The sequence below is a fragment of the Dunckerocampus dactyliophorus genome, chromosome 3 (genome assembly GCF_027744805.1).
Source record: "Dunckerocampus dactyliophorus isolate RoL2022-P2 chromosome 3, RoL_Ddac_1.1, whole genome shotgun sequence".
Lineage (NCBI taxonomy): Eukaryota > Metazoa > Chordata > Actinopteri > Syngnathiformes > Syngnathidae > Dunckerocampus > Dunckerocampus dactyliophorus.
This window is the reverse complement of record NC_072821.1, coordinates 9,225,140-9,243,783: the sequence shown is the minus strand read 5'-3', so window position 1 is coordinate 9,243,783 and position 18,644 is coordinate 9,225,140. Positions and strand designations below refer to the sequence as shown.

The window sequence follows — 18,644 nt, the reverse complement described above, 5'->3', positions numbered from 1 at the left end:
GCCATCGAACTTGTCGACTTATACAGTATATTGTGTAGAATGGACATTTATTTTGAAATACAAAAAGGCCTACGGGAAGTCGGAGGGGAAAATCAGTGGCAATCCGCGGAAATCATCAACAGGACTATTTTGCTTTACTAAGCTAGCTATCTATCTGTCAAGCCATATTCTTGCTAGTTATCATTACTGCTACAAAACGCCACAGTGGCGATGTCGGAGTCTTACGGTAAGATGTTTCTTTTGTCGAGGTTATCACAATCAACACCGTCACGCAGTGTCAGAGATGAGAAGAAGGCAGGTGTATCGAGGGGGCTTTTTCTCATTCTGCTGAAATTAGCTGGCATGCTAAGCTAGCTACTGGGATGTTGATCGTACAGACACTATCGCAATACAAGTGGCGTTTGAAGGCGTCATATAAGTATACTTTATAATACTGTACGTTGGTTTGAAAACTAAGGGGATCGTATCTGTCTTCATCATTACACAACACTGGTTATTTTCACGTTAACTTCCTGTATAGTTCCTACACTATTATTTTGTGTTAATCAGTGGATTGTTACACATGCACATTACGGTCATGTCGGTATTGCACACGATATCAGTCATTATCGGTGTTTGTTCTGTTACCGCATACTCGTACTGTATATGAATATTGTACTGTATTTTTTTGGAATGTAAACCAGCTGTTGTCATTTAATGATATCAAAATTTAAATTTCTGTCACCCTTCCGTAGATTTCCTGTTTAAATTCCTGGTGATCGGGAATGCCGGGACAGGCAAATCATGTTTGCTGCATCAGTTTATAGAGAAGAGATGTAAGTGATTCACAGGTGGACGTGTTTCGTTGTTTAATGTTTTGATAATGTGCAGGAGTGACACAATTTACGTATGTTACATATGAATTATCTTAATTTACTGACCTAAATATGACATGCATAAATATTGGACATTCATTTCAATAATGAGACTGCAATGTTCATCAACTATTTAACTGGCACGGCATCTGTATATTTTTTTCCCCAGTTAAGGATGAATCCAACCACACCATTGGAGTGGAGTTCGGCTCAAAAATCATCAGTGTGGTCAACAAAATTGTTAAACTGCAGATCTGGGACACCGCCGGACAAGAAAGGTTCAGGTAGGGTCATATTTCCGATAAATACATAACACCTACTGTTTATGTAATAAATGTTCATTGTGTGAAGGTCTGTGACCAGAAGTTATTATAGAGGAGCCGCAGGAGCGCTGCTGGTGTATGACATCACTAGGTAAAGTAGAAATTTGTTATATTTTTGATTGACATCCTTAGCATCTCTTGAGTTCACGTATGGCTCTCTGCTGCAGTCGTGAGACCTACAACGCTCTCACCACGTGGCTCAGTGATGCACGCATGCTAGCCAGCCAGAACATCGTCATCATACTGTGTGGGAACAAGAAGGATTTGGATGCTGACAGAGAGGTGACCTTCCTGGAAGCTTCGCGCTTTGCTCAAGAGAACGGTAACTTGGTTCGTTTATATATCTGCAGACTCTGCATATTATATAGTGTTGCATCTGCCATGAAAGCATTGACTGCATTTTGTACCTGTTTGTGTGTGCATCAGAGCTGATGTTCCTGGAGACCAGCGCTCTGACGGGCGAGAATGTTGAAGAAGCTTTTGTCCAATGCGCTCGGAAAATTCTCAACAAGATAGAATCTGGTAGGAACTCGCTTTCTCGTTTCCAAGGGCAACCGCTGACTGCAAATTTAGTCTGACCCCAACTGGTTGAACAAGTAGTCATGCAGTCACCCTGCAATGACCCTCCAGTGACTCTACAGTACCCCTGCGCTAGTCTTAAAGTGAACCTCCACTGACTCTTCAGTGACCTTGTAATGACTGTCCAGTGGCCCCTCCAGTGACTCTACAGTGACTTTGTCATGAGCCTTAAGTGACAGTGACCTTGGAGAATCATTGACCCTATAATGACTATAAGAAATATTTATATACAAAATACTATAAATAAATGTAATCTGTAATGATAAGAGGTGTCACAAGACACCCAACTCGTAAGACGAGACGATGCACGAGATTGGGTCATTGAGGACGAGATGAGATTTTAACATTAATTTGAAGAAAAGTGAAATGACAGAATATGACTGGACAAACTTTTTTACTTAACCGCATCACAAAACAACGCAGGTGCGTTTTGAAATGTTTATTGTCCTAAAAATGGACTCTAAACAAAGTTATCGTCAACATTTTTGGAGATCAAATAAACCACTAATGTTATGATAATATATATTAATACTATATCATAATAATGCAATATTTCCTTTAATATGTCATCTTTCACTTTGTAAAGTTGTGGAAATGCCATTGATGTACAGTCCTTTGTCACAGTCAATTTGTGCTGTTTTTTTGCAGCATTTCTTGAAATGCTGCCTTTTCAACTTTAAGAGCAGCATTTCTTTTGCGATGACTTTCTATGAACACACATATTTTACTTTGCCGACCAAACTTCTTTTTTTCCCTCCATTAAAAAAAAAAATGGGTGACTTGGATATGTTTGTGAGTTGGGCAAGTTCGTTTTGTTGCCTTTTATGTTGCTACCACTTTCCAACAATACTGGCTCGGTCATGTTGATGAACTCACCTTGCTCATTATTAATATTCCCACACGGGGGCTGTGGCATTTGGCTTTACAAGCATCTTTTTCCCTCCTACCTTCTACTCCTCCACTGTATGACCGACAATAGGTCTCACTCTGTTCGCCTTGGTTCTGTGGAACGCTGTTGCTCTGTGAAGCGCCTAGATACCGAACCAATGCACAGAGTGAACTCTCTTCCCGTCTGTTGGAGGTTAGAGATGAGGACAACGGACACACATGCACACGGAGGCCGGAAAACTATCAAGTTAATTTTCATTGGTTGTGTGATTAATTAATTTATTATCGTGAGAGAGTTTTTTTCTGAAGGAGAAATGTCATCACGTTTTAATCTGACTCCCCAAGCAATGATCCTTCATCTTAAAGGCATCGAGACGTAATCATCCAGTGGCCTTACAATAAACCCGCAATGACCCTCCATTGACAGTGAGTCTGCCGTGACCTTGAAATGGCCCTTTAGTGACCTTGTCTTGATGCTCCAGTGACCTCAGAGGGACCCAGCCTTTGACCTTTCAATGACCTTACAGGGATCCTGCAATGACACTGTGTAACTCGCCTGCTTCACACCGCCCGCACCGGGCCTCAAATACAGGACCTTCGGAATGGGAGACAAGAGCGCTGACCGTTCAAAAACCCGGACTGTCAGCCCAATGTTCAGCGCGGCTCTTAAGGCAGAGGGAGTGAGGTTTACCAACGTGCACTTGCTCAGTCGCACTGGCTGGCGTCCGTTCCAACTGCACTAACCTGTCATTGATTTTACAGTGACCCTACAGTAACCTTAAATCTGTAATGACTATAGCGTGCCAACAGTAACCTTGTCATGACCCTTTAATGACCTTACAGTGACCCTGTAGTTATCCTCCCGTGACCTTACAGTGACCCTGTAATGACCCTCCATTGACTTTTCAGTGACTCTTCAGTGATCTTCCTATGGCGAAAAAGTAACCCGCTGTCTTTTTCAGGGGAGTTGGATCCGGAGAGGATGGGATCAGGGATCCAGTACGGCGATGCGGCATTGCGCCAGCTTCGTTCCCCTCGTCGCGCTCAGCCACAGGGCGCCCAGGAGTGTGGCTGCTAGTAGGCACACAGGTAACTTCTCTACCGTTGTACAATACGTTCATGGAGGATGCTCATGCGAATGTGGTCCTGAGAGACATATTTGGGTCTTACCACGCCATGCTTATGTTTAATTTGACTCCTGTGTGTGCATCACAGTGGCAACATCAACCATCACATGGGACCTAAAACTCTTCTGGTGACTCCTCCCTTACATTCACATGGAACCTTTGTTGCCATGGCTGCACATGTGAGGAACCTAAGCAGCCTTCCCAGACAGCCACGCCCATTAGCAGAGCTCCTTCCCATTGAGGTAAAAGGAATGGCATCAATGTTACTGTGCCACATTACTTTGCCAGCTCACCTGTATTTACTCCATAGCCATGATGCCCTCTCCTTGCTGTTTACATCCCATCTCCTCTCTTCTTCTACATCATCTTCTACACTGTACATTGCATCTGTATAGAGAGTTTGACGCATGTTTGCTCCAATGCACTATCAAAGTATTTCCAATAGGAAGAGATATCATTGAGTTAGACGTCATATTCACATGTGCTTCGTTGTCCCATGTATTATCATTATTACAATCATATCCAGCTACAGTGTATACATATAAGCAGTGCAGATGAGCAGTACTGTTGGCTGCCAATTGTATATTTTGTAAAGGGAACACGGAAGATGTAGATGAACGGACTAATGTAAGAAAAACAATACTTACTGTATCTAAGTGGTGTATAAATTCAGTATATTATAGCATTCATCATACGCAACATAACTGACACTGTAGCATGTTTAACAACAACGTTCCTCACTTTTCAGTGTTGCTTGTTTACATTACTCTTGTGGTAAAAAAACAAAAAACAAAAAAAAAGAAAGAAAAAGCATTTTAACCGTAAGCAAAATGTTGTGAAACTGTCTGCGCTTAAGTTTGTTCATTTTGTTTCCTCTTTTAACATTCAGCCACTAGCTTATAATACGTTCAAGGTTTCATGAGCAGAGGCTATTTTAACATTGTATTGTTTTTACGTTGCAAAGCACACGTCAAAGAGAGAAGTTGGAAATTAAGACGACTGTATTCTAAAAATGTTGGATCTGATGGTGGTTGCCCAATATCATATTGCTGTCCTGTGTTTGTCATCGACGTCCTGAATTTATACTTTGTGTCACTTTTCTCTCATTATGAATATCATGACTTTTTAAGTTATTGTGTATGATAAAGGCATATGTTTTTAAAATAAAAAGAGTAAGAAATCCACCATGGACTTGGAAATTCTGTCTGTTGTTTAAACTTAATGAAGCTTAGCTATTTTGATTTGTTGTAAATAAAAAAACAACCGAGTGTATAGAAACAAAGAGACAGGTGGGAACACGATTTATTAAAAGGTTGAAAGGTAAAGAAACATTTCATGTGTTGTGCAGCAATTTGATTCAAAGTGGGATTACTGCTGAAAAAAAGGTTTTCTAAATGCTAAATAGAACCAACCCTTTCAACTCATACATCTCTAATAAAAAGTCAAGAAAAAGTGGAATAAATCAGAGACAGATCCCGTTGATACCCCCTCAGATTCACCTTCAAGATTGTCAGACATATTGCACAAAATTTCACATATTTGTTCAAAAAATATCTTTTTTTTTTACAGAATTACACTGTAGAGTTTGAACAATAAAACTCGGTCATAAAAAGTAATGCTGACCTCAATAGGTGCAACAACAAAAAGTTCATGTGCAGCACAAGTTAACTATAGCCTGAACTGACTTGATGTTGGTATTAATATCATTATTAAATGTCCTTACATGGCACAGACAAGTTCATCCTCAAGGACTGATATGATCTATGTTAAGTGTAAGCACCAACATTTTTTGGCTCCTTAAATAGAAAAAGTATTTGGTTATAAATGAGCCAAACAGCCTATTTTGTCTGTATGTTCACTCTAATTTGACCTCCTAAGCCAGGGGTTTCAAAATGTGAGGAAGGTCTCCCCCGGGAGGCGCAATAAGACTTTGGGGAAGGTGCAGCGGCTTGAGAAAAATAAACGCTTCTCAAACCTAATAAGCTAACTTCATGTTATGTTTAAAGGCTAAATGAATTGGCTTTTAGTTCCTACGGTTGAAGAGTAAACGTGCCACAAAATACGCTCCAGAAAATTGGTTTCCTGAGCCAGTTTTTTATGACAATTCTAATGACTACGTAAGTGAATGAGCTGCATGTATGACACCACACATTCAGCTTTCAGGCTGGTTAGTGTACAAGCACATTAGCACAACTAGTGAACAGCCAATGCAAAACATTACCAGTTCATGTACTACTACGACATATTTCTATATGTCCAACACAAACAAAAGTCTGATGTGTCTGAGTGTTTTCTGTGACACGAACATTCTGAGCAAAGTGGCTTTCCAGATGACATTGTCATGCAGTTTTATTTTGGAAAAATAGTCCCACCTTTTAGACTGTGTGTCTTTTAAAAAGGACCTGACTCAAGTATGGCTTCCATCCCAATCCATCCATTTTCTATGCTGCTTATCCTCACTTGGGTTGCGGGGGTATGCCGGAGCCTATCCCAGCTGACTTTGGCTAGAGCCAATGAACCCAACATGCATGTTTTTGGAATGTGGGAGGAAAGGGGAGTACCCGGGGAAAACCCACGAACGCACAGGGAGAACATGCAAACTCCACACAGAGACTCCAACACAGGTCTTCCACATCTCCTGACTGTGTGGGGCAACATGCTAACCACTCGGCCACCGAGCGGCCCCAAGTATGGCTTCATCGTTCCTAAATATCTATTGGTACCCATAATGATTATATGGCGATTGCCACTATTGTTCATGTTAAAAGAGCCACAGAGTAACTTTCACTGTTTGTGAGCTGAATAACAGCCACAAATATTGGCTTCGTGTTGTTATCTGAGAGTGGGTTTCATCGGGCGCGAGCAGAGAAGCAGCGCATGTACTCGGTGAGCCATGGGTTAAACTCAGGCTGAACAGTCTTTCTGGCTTTGAGCATATCCGCCGACCTGTTTCTGCGGCGCTCGCTTCTTTCGGTGTGGACCTGTCGCTCCGCTTCCCTCCTGATCTTGGCCCTAAGAGCAGATGCATGAATCTGCAAAAAAACATCCAGCGTTAGGATCTGTTGTATAGGTGTCAAACATATTACAAGGGCGGGGGGGAGGGGATCATTACCTCATTGGTGGAAGCAACAGGGAGGACATTGTGCGTCTTTCTGCCTGCAATGTCAGCATCCTTTTCACCAGAAGCATACAGGGCGAAGGGATGTTTACTGTCCTCGTTAGGAGGCTGACGCGTGGTCTGCTGCGCCCGCTGGAGACGTGACAACTTGGAAAGCCTCCTTGGTTTAATCAGCTGCAGCTGTGGGACTGTGGGGTCTTTTTCTGTCAGAAAGTACGACAACCGGACATCGAAGCAGAGGATTAAAAGTACAGTAGAGCACAAAAATATTCATATTCTGGCCACATTTTAAATGAAAGTGATTACAGAGTCATAGAGATTAAGTTAAGAGATATTTACCATTTTTATTGGGGTTTTTTTTCTTGAATTTTCAATTCATATACCTGATCTTATTGGACAATTTTGAGGAAATGCTATTTTTTGCACCATTCTAAAAGGATCTGCTAACTTCTAGCATCATCTAGAGTAGCAGTTTTCAAAATGTGAGGTGGGCCTGCCCCTCCAAGGAGCAGCAGTTTGAGAAAAATAAATTCATTTTCCCCAACTTGCTAAGCTAACTTTCCTACACCTGATCGTATTGTACAATTTTGAGGAAATGCTATTTTTTGTTGCACCATTATAAAAGGATCTGCTAACTTCTAGCATAACCTACAGCAGCAGTGAGGCTGGCCTGTCCCTGGTGGGTGAAGCAGCTTCACAAAAATAAAGAAAAATACATTTTACGCTCTTTATTGTAATCACATCCTGGAGAGAAGAAAAACGTAATTTCGATGCTCTGTGTGTCTTAGATACATGGTGAATTGACAATAAAGACTCTTGAATCTTAGTTACAAGGCAAAATGAATTGATTTTTACTCCCTGGGAGACTAAAAAGTCTGGAAGTCTGAGCAGAAAGTTCCAGAAAATTCAGTTTTTTGGTTAGTGGGGGAGATCCCGGTTGTGTTACATTCTACACTGTGAGCATTATAATCAACTATGCACGTACAGTACAATCATGGGAAAAAATGATTAGACCAGCCTTGTTTCTTCAGTTTATTGATCCATTTGAATGCCTCGTACAACTGAAGGTACATCTGTTTGGACAAACATAATGATGATAACAAATAAAGCTCATAAGAGTTTAATTTAAGAGCTGGTTACTAGCAACTTCCATGGTTTTCTTGATAACCTAAATCAATTAAGTTCTTACATGAATAGCTATAGCATTGCACTGCCAAAAAAATGTAACTCTTATGAGCTACTTTTGTTGTCATTGTTATATTTGCCCAAACAAAAAGGTACCTTTAGTTGTATCAGGCATTAAAATGAACAACAAACCGAAAAAACAAGGGCGGTGTAATCATTTTTTCCATGAGTATGAATTATTGTGGACATGCAATCTTATGTCAAATTGTAAAACAAATATTTGTATACATTTTGCACATTTTTTAATCACTCATTTATGATATAATAATTCGGTGTTTCCCACCTTCTAATTCTGTGGAGGGCTGCCAAACACCAACACAAACATGTGCACATACGCACACGTATAGTGTATATGAGCCACAGAAGGACTGGAATGCAAACCCTACCAGTTATATATGATAAGCGCCACTTTTCACAATAGAAATCAATAGAAAGACCCCAAGCAATCCACAAAGTCAAAACCCATGGCATGCTAACCAACACAGAAAAAAGATTTGTCATATAAAGCAACCATGTAGAAAATGATTCTGCTGAGTAAATACTGTACTATAATATTTAGTTTAATAAAATGACAAAGCATAGACCTGTTCCATAAAAAAAGATAACCTTACATGACTTCAACTGGCACTGAATAAAAAGTCAAATGAACTTGACCGTTTAGGGGGACGGGGCTGTTGTTGGTGGGCGGGAAATTTATATGAGTAGCATTACTGTTGTGTCTACTTTGTAGGGTCGTAGTAACGACTTCCCATCCTTATTAAACATCATTATCAAGTTCATGACAATATCTTTAGCATGATATACACTAACCTCAACATTAGGTGCACCAGCACAATACAAGAGCTGTGTGAGAGATTCTGCTTCCAGAGCTTCTAATATGTTGCCCCTCTTTTGTTGATAAATTAACATATAAAGCAAAAGTGGCGCTACAACCTCAATAATAAACATAGTATCGCCTCTGTCAATCAAAACAGAGCTGTGTTGTCTTTACAAAGGCAGATGTTTTTATTACATTGTGCAGATAGTGAGGGCAAGCTCTCCTTCAAATACCTGCTTGTGGTTCCCTCTGAGTGTCATTTTTGTGTTGGTTACCACTCCACGCTCCTCTGTGCTCCTCTGGTGCACGTGACTCTCTGACTCCATCATCACGGAAGCCTAACAACAGAAAGAAACATGGAGATTGGAAACGACATTAAACCGTACCTGTATATGCTTTGGAAGTCCGATTCTTACCATGTTCCTGCTCGTCCTCCAACAAGGGCAGTCTGGGTACATCTGTCCTGGCCCCCTGGCACTCCTCTAGCTGGTCCGCCACAGGGTCTTCGCCTCTCTCAGTTGAATTTCCTTCTCCAGAATCTGAGTCAGTATCAGAGCCATTCCAGAACCAGGGCTTGTGTGATTGCTCCAGGAGTCTGCGGTTCACCCTGTATTTCAGCAGCTCCTCATAACACTTTGTGTAAGTCTCCCATTTGGGGTCTTTAAATTTCTTCATGTACTCGGAGCGAATCTTTTTGGTCACCATCTTCGTCCCTGCACCAAGTAAACAATCCACTAATGATTACTTGCGCGTGACAAGCTTGCGGCGAGTGCTGCATTTAAAAAAAAAGGCTTCGTAAAATGCAAAAGAGACCGTTAATTCTTCCTATTTTCCAATACGCATCTCTGCAGTTCAGCGTCGCCACTGATATTTAAACAAAAACAGTTGGGAAGCGTTCAACCAATGGCGGAGCAGAGAGACCTTCAGACTACGCCTACTTCCGCTTTTGACCGGAATTTCGCTACCCCCTCTATCTAAGAATTAACACAAATGTCTTATCACGAATAACTAATATCAACGTCATATGCCGTGCCAACATTGGCGGTTTTTAAATATTATAATGAAGGGAATATAGGACAAAAAAAGAGTAGTTAAATGCTTAACACCGGAAGTATCGTCAAAGGTGTAAACAATCCCTCCTGTGATTGGCTGAGGACATTTAAATGGATGCCATAAAAACCTTTCCAAATTAAAAGCTGCAATTGGCTAATGAAATCACTAGCATGAAGGCGCTGGTGCAAAACACAATGGCATCAATTATTGCAACCCTGTGCCGTGGTTAGGTTTGTGACAACTGTCCTTTACTTAGCTTATCTGAAAGCGCCTCGTTTTAATATAAAGGTGTTTTACACTATAAATCATTAGCAGTGTGCTAATAATGGTCTCCAGTTGTTCTACAGAGATGCAATTAACTTCAAATTCGTGTTACTGTTATTTATAGACACCCCCATGTCGATAATCACTTCGCTACGTACATCGACGAAATATGGCCTTCTAGCTGTCAGAGGATTTGCACTTGGTGACAGCCCTAAAGAACATTACAGTAAAAAAACCGGCTTGTAAGACTCTAAATCGGTGCACAGTTTAGTTATACTTACACTCGGCTCGGGTTTCACGGAAGCTGAGAACAGATGGCGTTCATGTTTTTGCTGGAGTGTAATGCGCCTCTTAAGCTCCGCCCACTCCGGGGGTGTACCTTTAAAAAGCAAAAACACCCTGCAACAGGTGGCGGAGGAGTCATGAAGGATGCATGCAGCCATTGCAGTGATAACGATTTGTAGCAGATGGTCGAGGAAATGTATTTGTTGCTTTAGCAATGCTAATATGACAATTAATAAATGTGTATTCATTACAAAGTCTGTGACTATAACCATTGTTTTGAAACTACATTGAATGGAAACCTAATTAATACAATGCAAAAGGGACACTCACTGATGAATTCATACACTCCAACTTGCACACAGCCTGCTTTATAAGGCCTGCAGGCTGGCAAAGGTGTCGGACTGTGCCCAGGTTCCAGTTTTGTCTAAAGAAGGCCGGGGTCGGCTCACGCACACTTGTACAGGACTCGAGGTGTCGAGTGTCTGTCGTGCACTCAGGGTCCAAAACGGACATGCTGCTGCTGGTGCTGCTGCTTAGGCACATTCCTGGAAAGTCAGACTTGCCTTTCACTGGAACCCGCAACCCAACCACAGTGGCTGATAGGAAATGGAGAGACAGTATGTCCCCCTGCCTATGATGGATGGACCCCTGTCAGCTCCTCCTCAGATTTATATGTTTGCAGTGTGTCAACCCTGTTTGACCCTCTTGGACAATTTATTATAGTGTCTTTCAGTTTTATTAGACAATCATTACATCTAATAGAAAATAATAAAGCAGGGTCAAAAATACCAAATGATGGACTTTAATAAATTATTAATAGGTATATACACTTACATTCACATGTGTTGGGCAACATGTTGTTGTTGTTATTTTTTTATTAAAGTTTTTTTGGTTGGATGCATGGTTCAGAGGTGTTTTTTTCACAGCCTTTCTCCGTACAACACAGGCAACAGACAGCTATAAAATATGCACATTTGTTGACACAAGGCATAGTTAAGAACAGCACAGACAGGCAGTCCATTGACAGCAGAGTGTTGCAGTGCCGCAGAGGTCGAGCCTCTTCTTCCTTCTCCTTGTCCTCGCTTGATCTCCGCATAGCTGGTGATGGAGATGATGGAGAAGCTGGGGTAGAAGGGTGAGGACTTAGAAGCACTTCCTGTGGACAATGCTGGGGCCTGCCTCGTCGTACTCCTGCTTGGAGATCCACATCTGCTGGAAGGTGGACAGGGAAGCCAGGATGGAGCCACCGATCCAGACGGAGTACTTCCTCTCGGGGGGAGCAATGATCTGGAGAGGGAGAGGGTGAGATCAGTAATAAGTCGGTACCCAACATTCATCAGCATCATCCAACTCAAAATATTTTCAATAAAAAATGTGGCGTACTAACGAGGTCAAGTATCAGGAAAATATAACAAGAATGCATTCTGAACATAAATAAACGGCAACATAATACGATATGCGCGAGAATTATGTTGTTTTTCCAAATAATGTGTAAAAAGACGACTTTACGTGGAGGGGATGCCATACACCACCAGATGACGCTGTTTTTCCTTTCCCAAATTACTTTTTATACTTAACAGAGGGCTGCAATTGACGTGTGAAATATCTATAAATTAACTTACATTATAATCTTACTAGAGTTGGTTTTGGATTGATTTGCTACGTGTGTGACCTCTGTGGCTTCGTTTTCCCATTAGTGGGCGTGGTTTGCCAATGTCGATTTATTTTCATTGGCCCACTAATTCTGCCGAGTAAGAAGGCGCCATCTCCAGTTGCTACGTCATTAAAATGTGTGTTGTTATGTTTCATAATGCATCACATAACATATAAAATATAGGCTGCAGCAGTGGGGTGTTTTCAGTTGTTGTGATATGATATACCTTGATCTTCATGGTGCTGGGGGCCAGGGCAGTGATCTCCTTCTGCATACGGTCAGCAATACCAGGGTACATGGTGGTACCACCGGACAGCACATTGTTGGCGTACAGGTCCTTACGGATGTCAATGTCGCACTTCATGATGCTGTTGTAGGCGGTCTCGTGGATACCAGCAGACTCCATACCTGCGCAGGTGAGGAGGGGAAGTATTAGGAGGATCGTTGATAAAAGGGGTGGATGCTTTCTTTCATCTCTGCTGCAGAGACGTACCAATGAAGGATGGCTGGAAGAGGGTCTCGGGGCAACGGAACCTCTCGTTACCGATGGTGATGACCTGACCGTCGGGCAGCTCGTAGCTCTTCTCCAGGGAGGAGGAGGAGGCGGCGGTGGCCATCTCGTTCTCGAAGTCCAGAGCCACGTAGCACAGCTTCTCCTTGATGTCGCGCACGATCTCACGCTCGGCTGTGGGGTGAACATGTTGGTGAGTTTTTGCAGAATATGCAGCAGAACAGTCAAGCCATCAAACGCTGAATGGTGCGTAACTGGCATAGTGTGAAAACAGTGGACTAAGCGACGTGTACGGAACGCCAATTTTTACATTATTTACGGTGCTGAAATGCATGAAACACAATTCATTACGATAAATATGACATTATTATTATTATTATATTATAAGATACTGTACTAAAGTCTCAATCATGGTTGTCACTGAAATGCTTTCTATACTTTTAAACATCAATTTAAAATGAAAATGCCAACTTTAGATACATATTAAACTAGTGTACAAGTTTTTTTTTTTTAAACTTTTATACCGTAAAAAGAACTTTTTTTCATGATACATCATATATACTTTTAATATTCGCCCATTAATATCAATAATGTTCGTCACTGATTGGCTGTGAGAGCGTACATTGCAATGACTTTATTGCTTGTGGGACTTAAAAAAAAATCACCATTATCATTATATGATTTATAACTGTAATATAGTTTTATTTAGTTACGTTTTTTATTACACTTGAATTGTCACTTTTGTGAAATAGCATTGTGAGAGGTTCGGGGTCCACTGTAGACGACCTTAAATCTTAAATCACTATGATTCCTTGCACAATAAAGTGCCGGTAATGATGTTTTTGTTGCTGCTTACCGGTGGTGACGAAAGAGTAGCCACGCTCGGTCAGGATCTTCATCAGGTAGTCGGTCAGATCGCGACCAGCCAGGTCCAGACGCATGATGGCGTGGGGGAGAGCGTAACCCTCATAGACTGGGACGTTGTGGGTGACACCATCACCAGCATCCAGCACAATACCTACAAAGAGGCAGGGAATTCAAGCAGTTGAGCAAGAATATACAAAGAAAGACCTGTTGGCTGTGCGTAAATGCTGTGCGTAAAGTAGGTGCGTAAAAGAGCGGTATTTAAGTACTGTATTTCATCACTAGATGTATGGAGGTGTGCTAAGGCGCATGAGTGATCGCCTCACCGGTGGTACGGCCGGAAGCGTAGAGGGACAGCACAGCCTGGATGGCCACATACATGGCGGGGACGTTGAAGGTCTCAAACATGATCTGGGTCATCTTCTCCCTGTTGGCCTTGGGGTTAAGGGGAGCCTCGGTGAGCAGGGTGGGGTGCTCCTCGGGGGCCACTCTCAGCTCATTGTAGAAGGTGTGGTGCCAGATCTTCTCCATGTCGTCCCAGTTGGTGATGATACCGTGCTCAATGGGGTACTTCAGGGTGAGGATACCTCTCTTGCTCTGGGCCTCGTCGCCGACGTAGGAGTCCTTCTGACCCATACCGACCATGACACCCTGAGGGACGGGGAGGGAGAATAAGACTTTTTTTAAGTCATGAAAACATAAATCTGGGAACATGACAGCAGAAAGTGACCTTGCTCTTAATAGAATGACGTCTTCACAGTGCAGCGAATGGTGATCATTGCGCAAATGTGCTAAATAACAACGCAGGTCACAGTAAGTGTGCGAGCGTCACTTCATCTGGGACTAATTTTATCTCAAGGAGGCAAATTCCACACTTCCAGGATAACATGATTTATACCCTGCTGTCCTCACTTTACAGTTTAGAGTAACACTCTTAGAAATTATTAATCAATCATTAAATCCTTAAAAAATATTGTTGTTCGTTACAATACTTTTGATTTAGAAACATTTTGAAATGATTAGCGTCATATTGCGATTTAGCAGTAGGCTCATTTTTTTTACTTCTCTCTTCTGATTGGCTGGGGTAAATCACGTGATTTATCACTGCCCTATCAGATCGCCTCTGATAGATTGTCGTTATAATCAACACACTCCAAATCACATAATACACTTTTACTACTATGCTTTTGTATTTTAATTATAAAAAATAAATTTTAGCTCTTCCTAATATTAGTGTGTGTTGATACACGTAATTGTAATTTTGCTCAGTGCTTACCTGGTGACGGGGGCGGCCAACGATGGAGGGGAACACAGCCCTGGGGGCATCGTCTCCGGCGAAGCCAGCCTTCACCAGGCCGGAGCCGTTGTCGCACACAAGGGCGGTAGTCTCATCGTCGTCACACATGTTGGCTTCTATGGGCAAAAAGGGTCAATTTTAAGACTAAAATCAATACATGTATGAGGGTAATAACGCACAATATATATCGCAATACATCTGTTTTGTTTGTCTTAATATCTCCAGAACTACAGTGAAAGTCACAAACGTCACGTGGCTCCTCATGACAGACCAGTCAAAAGTTTGGACACACTTCCTCATGTGATGGAATGAGAAGGTGTCTGTAAACTTGTGACTGGTATTGTATAACTACAAGAAAACTGACATGGACCAAGTGAAATACAATATAGACTCACTTAATAATAATAATATAATAACTACACTCACAATGCAAGCACAAATACAAGAATAAAAGTGCAATTTATCAATTAAAATTACATACTGTAATTATTTAGGCTAGTTGACTATTGGCTAATCACATTTTTCATTAGCTTGCTAGCTAGCTAAAAAAAGCATGACTTTGTCAGAGTAACACTCACACACACACACACACAAAATATAAAACAGCATTAACATATTCTTTTTGGGGCTGGTTTTAACAAAAAACACTATGAGAATAAGTTGCCATAAAAATAATGACTGTTTCATTTATCAGTCCTATAATTTAGGAAATGCAATGTAACAATTTCATAATTTTCACGATACAGTAGCTTTCAATTTTACTATTATTATTATTAGTATTATTATAATAAGTAGAGGTAGTATTTTACATTAAACAAGACATAAACATGACATTTCTACTTCCCTTTCCCTACTGATTAGTCCAGAGTGGCTTCTCCATGCTAGTTCTAACCCAACTTGTCCCCCCTCCCTGCCTGGATGTGTCAGGATGGTCCCCCAGCCCCTTCAGGAGTCCCGGCGTGTTCGTCTTACCTTAGGAGAGTGTCTGCGGCTCGGAGAGAGAATGACCCAACCAGTGCTGCTGCTGAACCAGCTACAGTCCTCTCTGCTGCCAGGCCCTGCTTATATACACACCCTTCCACCATTCACAAAAGGTGCCCACACCGGCCCTCTGCCATATTAGGATGCTGCCAGGGCTTGAGGACTGGGGGGGTGCAGAGTCTGTCACAGCCATCCATCAACTTTCAGATGGAGGGGGGTCATGAGTGACAGCACGCGTCCCGGACTACAAAGAGCCCCCCCCCCACCATATATGGAACTGTCTCTTTGACCTCCCGTAGAAGCTGGCGGGCACTCCTTAGGGCCGTATAAGGAGCACACAGGCCCCTGAGGGTGGGTGGTTGGTTGGTGGGGTGTGGTTTCCAGGGAGAGCGTGGGGGATGCCAGTTGCTACCAAGCTAGGTTGCTGCAAGTATAGGCCTCATCCAGCCTTAAAATGGAAAAATGCTGCCATCATCACAGGGGCTAAAAGGTCGATCATAGGGTCAACGCAATTAGTGAAATATCATAGCAGGACATCTACAATGCATTATTTTTACTGCAAAATGATGGGTTTTACAGTTGAAGGTGCACTGTGTCAATGCAAAAGAGCTATTGCTCCTCTATTGTGCATGTTGTGAGTAGCTGAATGTATTTTAGTGCAGAATGCTACACTGAATTGCAGTAAGTGCTGTTATATACAACATGGTAGCATTACTACAGTGCATCAGTGATATATAAATACACTAATGATATATGGCCCTGCAAATGGTCAGAGACAACATCAAATCTATCCAAGCCTAATTGAGTAAATACAGATGGGAAGTTTATCCGTCTGCAACACCGGAGCACTTGGATTAATTATAACTCGCCCAAGTGTGTGTGTAAGCATAAAGGAAGGGTGGAAACGCAATACAGTGTGTACATGCAGTGCACATGTGTATGTGTGTGTGTGTGTGTGTGTGTGTGTTAGCAGGTGTGACCGCCGTCGGCATGAGGGGCCGCAAGAAGTGAAAGAGGAGCAGCCAAGGAGGTTAAAATAAACTCTTGGACAGACTTGGAGGGAGGGCAAATTATAGAAGAAAAATAGGACAATAAATAATAATGGTATAACAACAGATTAATACACTCAACAAAAATAGCAGCTTTCATGACCTGAACCCGAAGATATAAAACTTTTTCTATGTACACAAAAGGCCTATTTCTCTCAAATCACGTGAGAACTTCCCCTTTGCCGAGATAATTCACCCAGCTTGCAGGTGTGTGGCATATCGAGATGCTGATTGGACAGGACGATTATTGCACAGGTATGCCTTTGGCTGGCCACAACAAAAGGCCACTCCAAAATGTGCAGGTTTATTACACAGCACAATACCACGGATGCCGCAAGTGTTGTAACCACACCAGCTCATGAAAGACGGGAGCAAAAGTGTTACGTTAGTATTTTTGTTGAATGTAAATATATTGCAAGATGGTTAAGTGTAAAGCTAGATGAGTGGCTAGACAACTAAATAGCCAGCTACACAGACAGTTAAAATAAATAGACTGATAAAGAAACAGCCAACTCCAAAAATAGTAACTAAATAGCTCAATATAAAGAAGAGGTAGCAAACTAGAAGACAGATGCCTACAAAGATACATATAGAAGCAATGAGTACTCAATAATAGCACAGATATAGTGATCTTATCTCAAATGTCATCAAGTATATGTCTGGAATGCAATTGGCACAATAGCATCTTTAGCCTGCATGTACTGTAATAACATAGCAGGTATTTTGACCTCTCATGTCCTTCTACATTGAACAGCATTCATTTTTCAGTGCAGATTGTGCACAGAGAAAATACAAAGTGTAGTCTTGAAACATAAAACCACCTATCCTCTAAGATGTACATAAATGGTCGGGGCTGTCCATGTGTATTGTTCACTAATATTCCAAGAAAAAGAGGCTAGGAGGCAGAGGGCCGGGCTGTGGAGGAAATAGTTAGAAAGGAGGATGTGTGAAAATAGGGAGGCGCCCCAATGTATAGTGGTGTGCATGAATGTGTAGTGGCAGGAGGTGGCGGCAGCACGGTTGAGCTACTTTTATGCACTCCATGTGTGCCATTTTGGATGAGGGTGCCTGCAAAACACCTAAAATGTAAATGGTCAGGCAGTTGTCAAGCCGGGAGGGGGAAGAGAGGGGTCAGAAGGGGCCAGGGGGGAGGAGAGAGAGAGAGGAGGGTGTGTGTGAAGCAGGTGTCAGGGAAAAGAAGTGTGTGCATGTCAGTGGATATGTGACGAAGCCAGCTGACGGACTTTGGGTGTTTTTCATCTCGGTGAGGTTTGAACAGCCTGAAAGGAGATAAATATTGTAATTATGCCATTTCAGTGAGTCTGAATTTGTGGATGAAATATAATACCTATTATTTTGTAGGACAGGTGTAATGAGTATTTGCAGGTTAATTTAATAATATTTTCAGGCCTACTCTGAGGTTTTATTTATTTTTACAATTGCGTGACAGGCCTCATTAAATGCACCATTTGTGGCCCACGGGCTGCAGGCTCTTCATTCTTGGTTTAAATAAATGTAGAGTACTGTATTTTTATGACAACCTTAATTTTTCTAGTTCAGTGGTTCTCAGACTTAGTAAGTAAAGTACCACCTCCAACATTTTTTGCTTTGCAAGTACCATTTTTTGCTAAAAAAAAAAAAAAAAAAAAAAAATCTATTTTACAAAGTGTTTGGTAAATAAATTCGTATTTGTGCAATTATTTCATGAAATGTTATTTTTATTTGAAAAAACTTTTACGGTACTCCATTAGATGAGGCCTGTACCACAGATAAAGAATAACGATTTTAATTTCTT

The 18,644-nt window shown here is 41.7% G+C and overlaps 3 protein-coding genes across 4 annotated transcripts; 1 reads left to right on the top strand and 2 right to left on the bottom strand.

The window, feature by feature from the left end:
- Positions 1-78: 78 nt before the first annotated feature.
- On the top strand, positions 79-4,962 carry rab4a (RAB4a, member RAS oncogene family). 2 transcript variants are annotated; one of them, XR_008569866.1, is made up of 9 exons: positions 79-226; positions 735-815; positions 1,024-1,138; positions 1,206-1,268; positions 1,345-1,499; positions 1,604-1,699; positions 3,607-3,733; positions 3,860-4,013; positions 4,082-4,962. XR_008569866.1 is itself a non-coding variant. In XM_054771631.1 (8 exons), the coding sequence occupies exons 1-7, from the start codon at positions 211-213 to the stop codon at positions 3,720-3,722; spliced, it is 642 nt and encodes a 213-aa protein (XP_054627606.1). In that variant the 5' UTR covers positions 79-210; the 3' UTR covers positions 3,723-3,733; positions 3,860-4,962. The 2 variants fall into 2 exon arrangements, 1 of the variants encoding a protein (XP_054627606.1); XM_054771631.1 differs by having other exon boundaries at positions 3,860-4,962.
- Positions 4,963-5,040: 78 nt separating this feature from the next.
- Positions 5,041-10,553, bottom strand: ccsapb (centriole, cilia and spindle-associated protein b). Its single transcript, XM_054771630.1, has 5 exons — positions 10,490-10,553; positions 9,308-9,604; positions 9,125-9,229; positions 6,884-7,092; positions 5,041-6,803 (listed from the first exon to the last, which is right to left on the bottom strand). Exons 2-5 carry the CDS (start codon positions 9,594-9,596, stop codon positions 6,621-6,623), a joined length of 786 nt encoding a protein of 261 aa, XP_054627605.1. The 5' UTR covers positions 9,597-9,604; positions 10,490-10,553; the 3' UTR covers positions 5,041-6,620.
- A 719-nt stretch (positions 10,554-11,272) lies between these two features.
- On the bottom strand, positions 11,273-15,948 carry LOC129178845 (actin, alpha skeletal muscle A). Its single transcript, XM_054771454.1, has 7 exons — positions 15,792-15,948; positions 14,799-14,935; positions 13,849-14,173; positions 13,515-13,676; positions 12,641-12,832; positions 12,374-12,555; positions 11,273-11,780 (listed from the first exon to the last, which is right to left on the bottom strand). The coding sequence occupies exons 2-7, from the start codon at positions 14,925-14,927 to the stop codon at positions 11,637-11,639; spliced, it is 1,134 nt and encodes a 377-aa protein (XP_054627429.1). The 5' UTR covers positions 14,928-14,935; positions 15,792-15,948; the 3' UTR covers positions 11,273-11,636.
- Between the last annotated feature and the right edge of the window lie 2,696 nt (positions 15,949-18,644).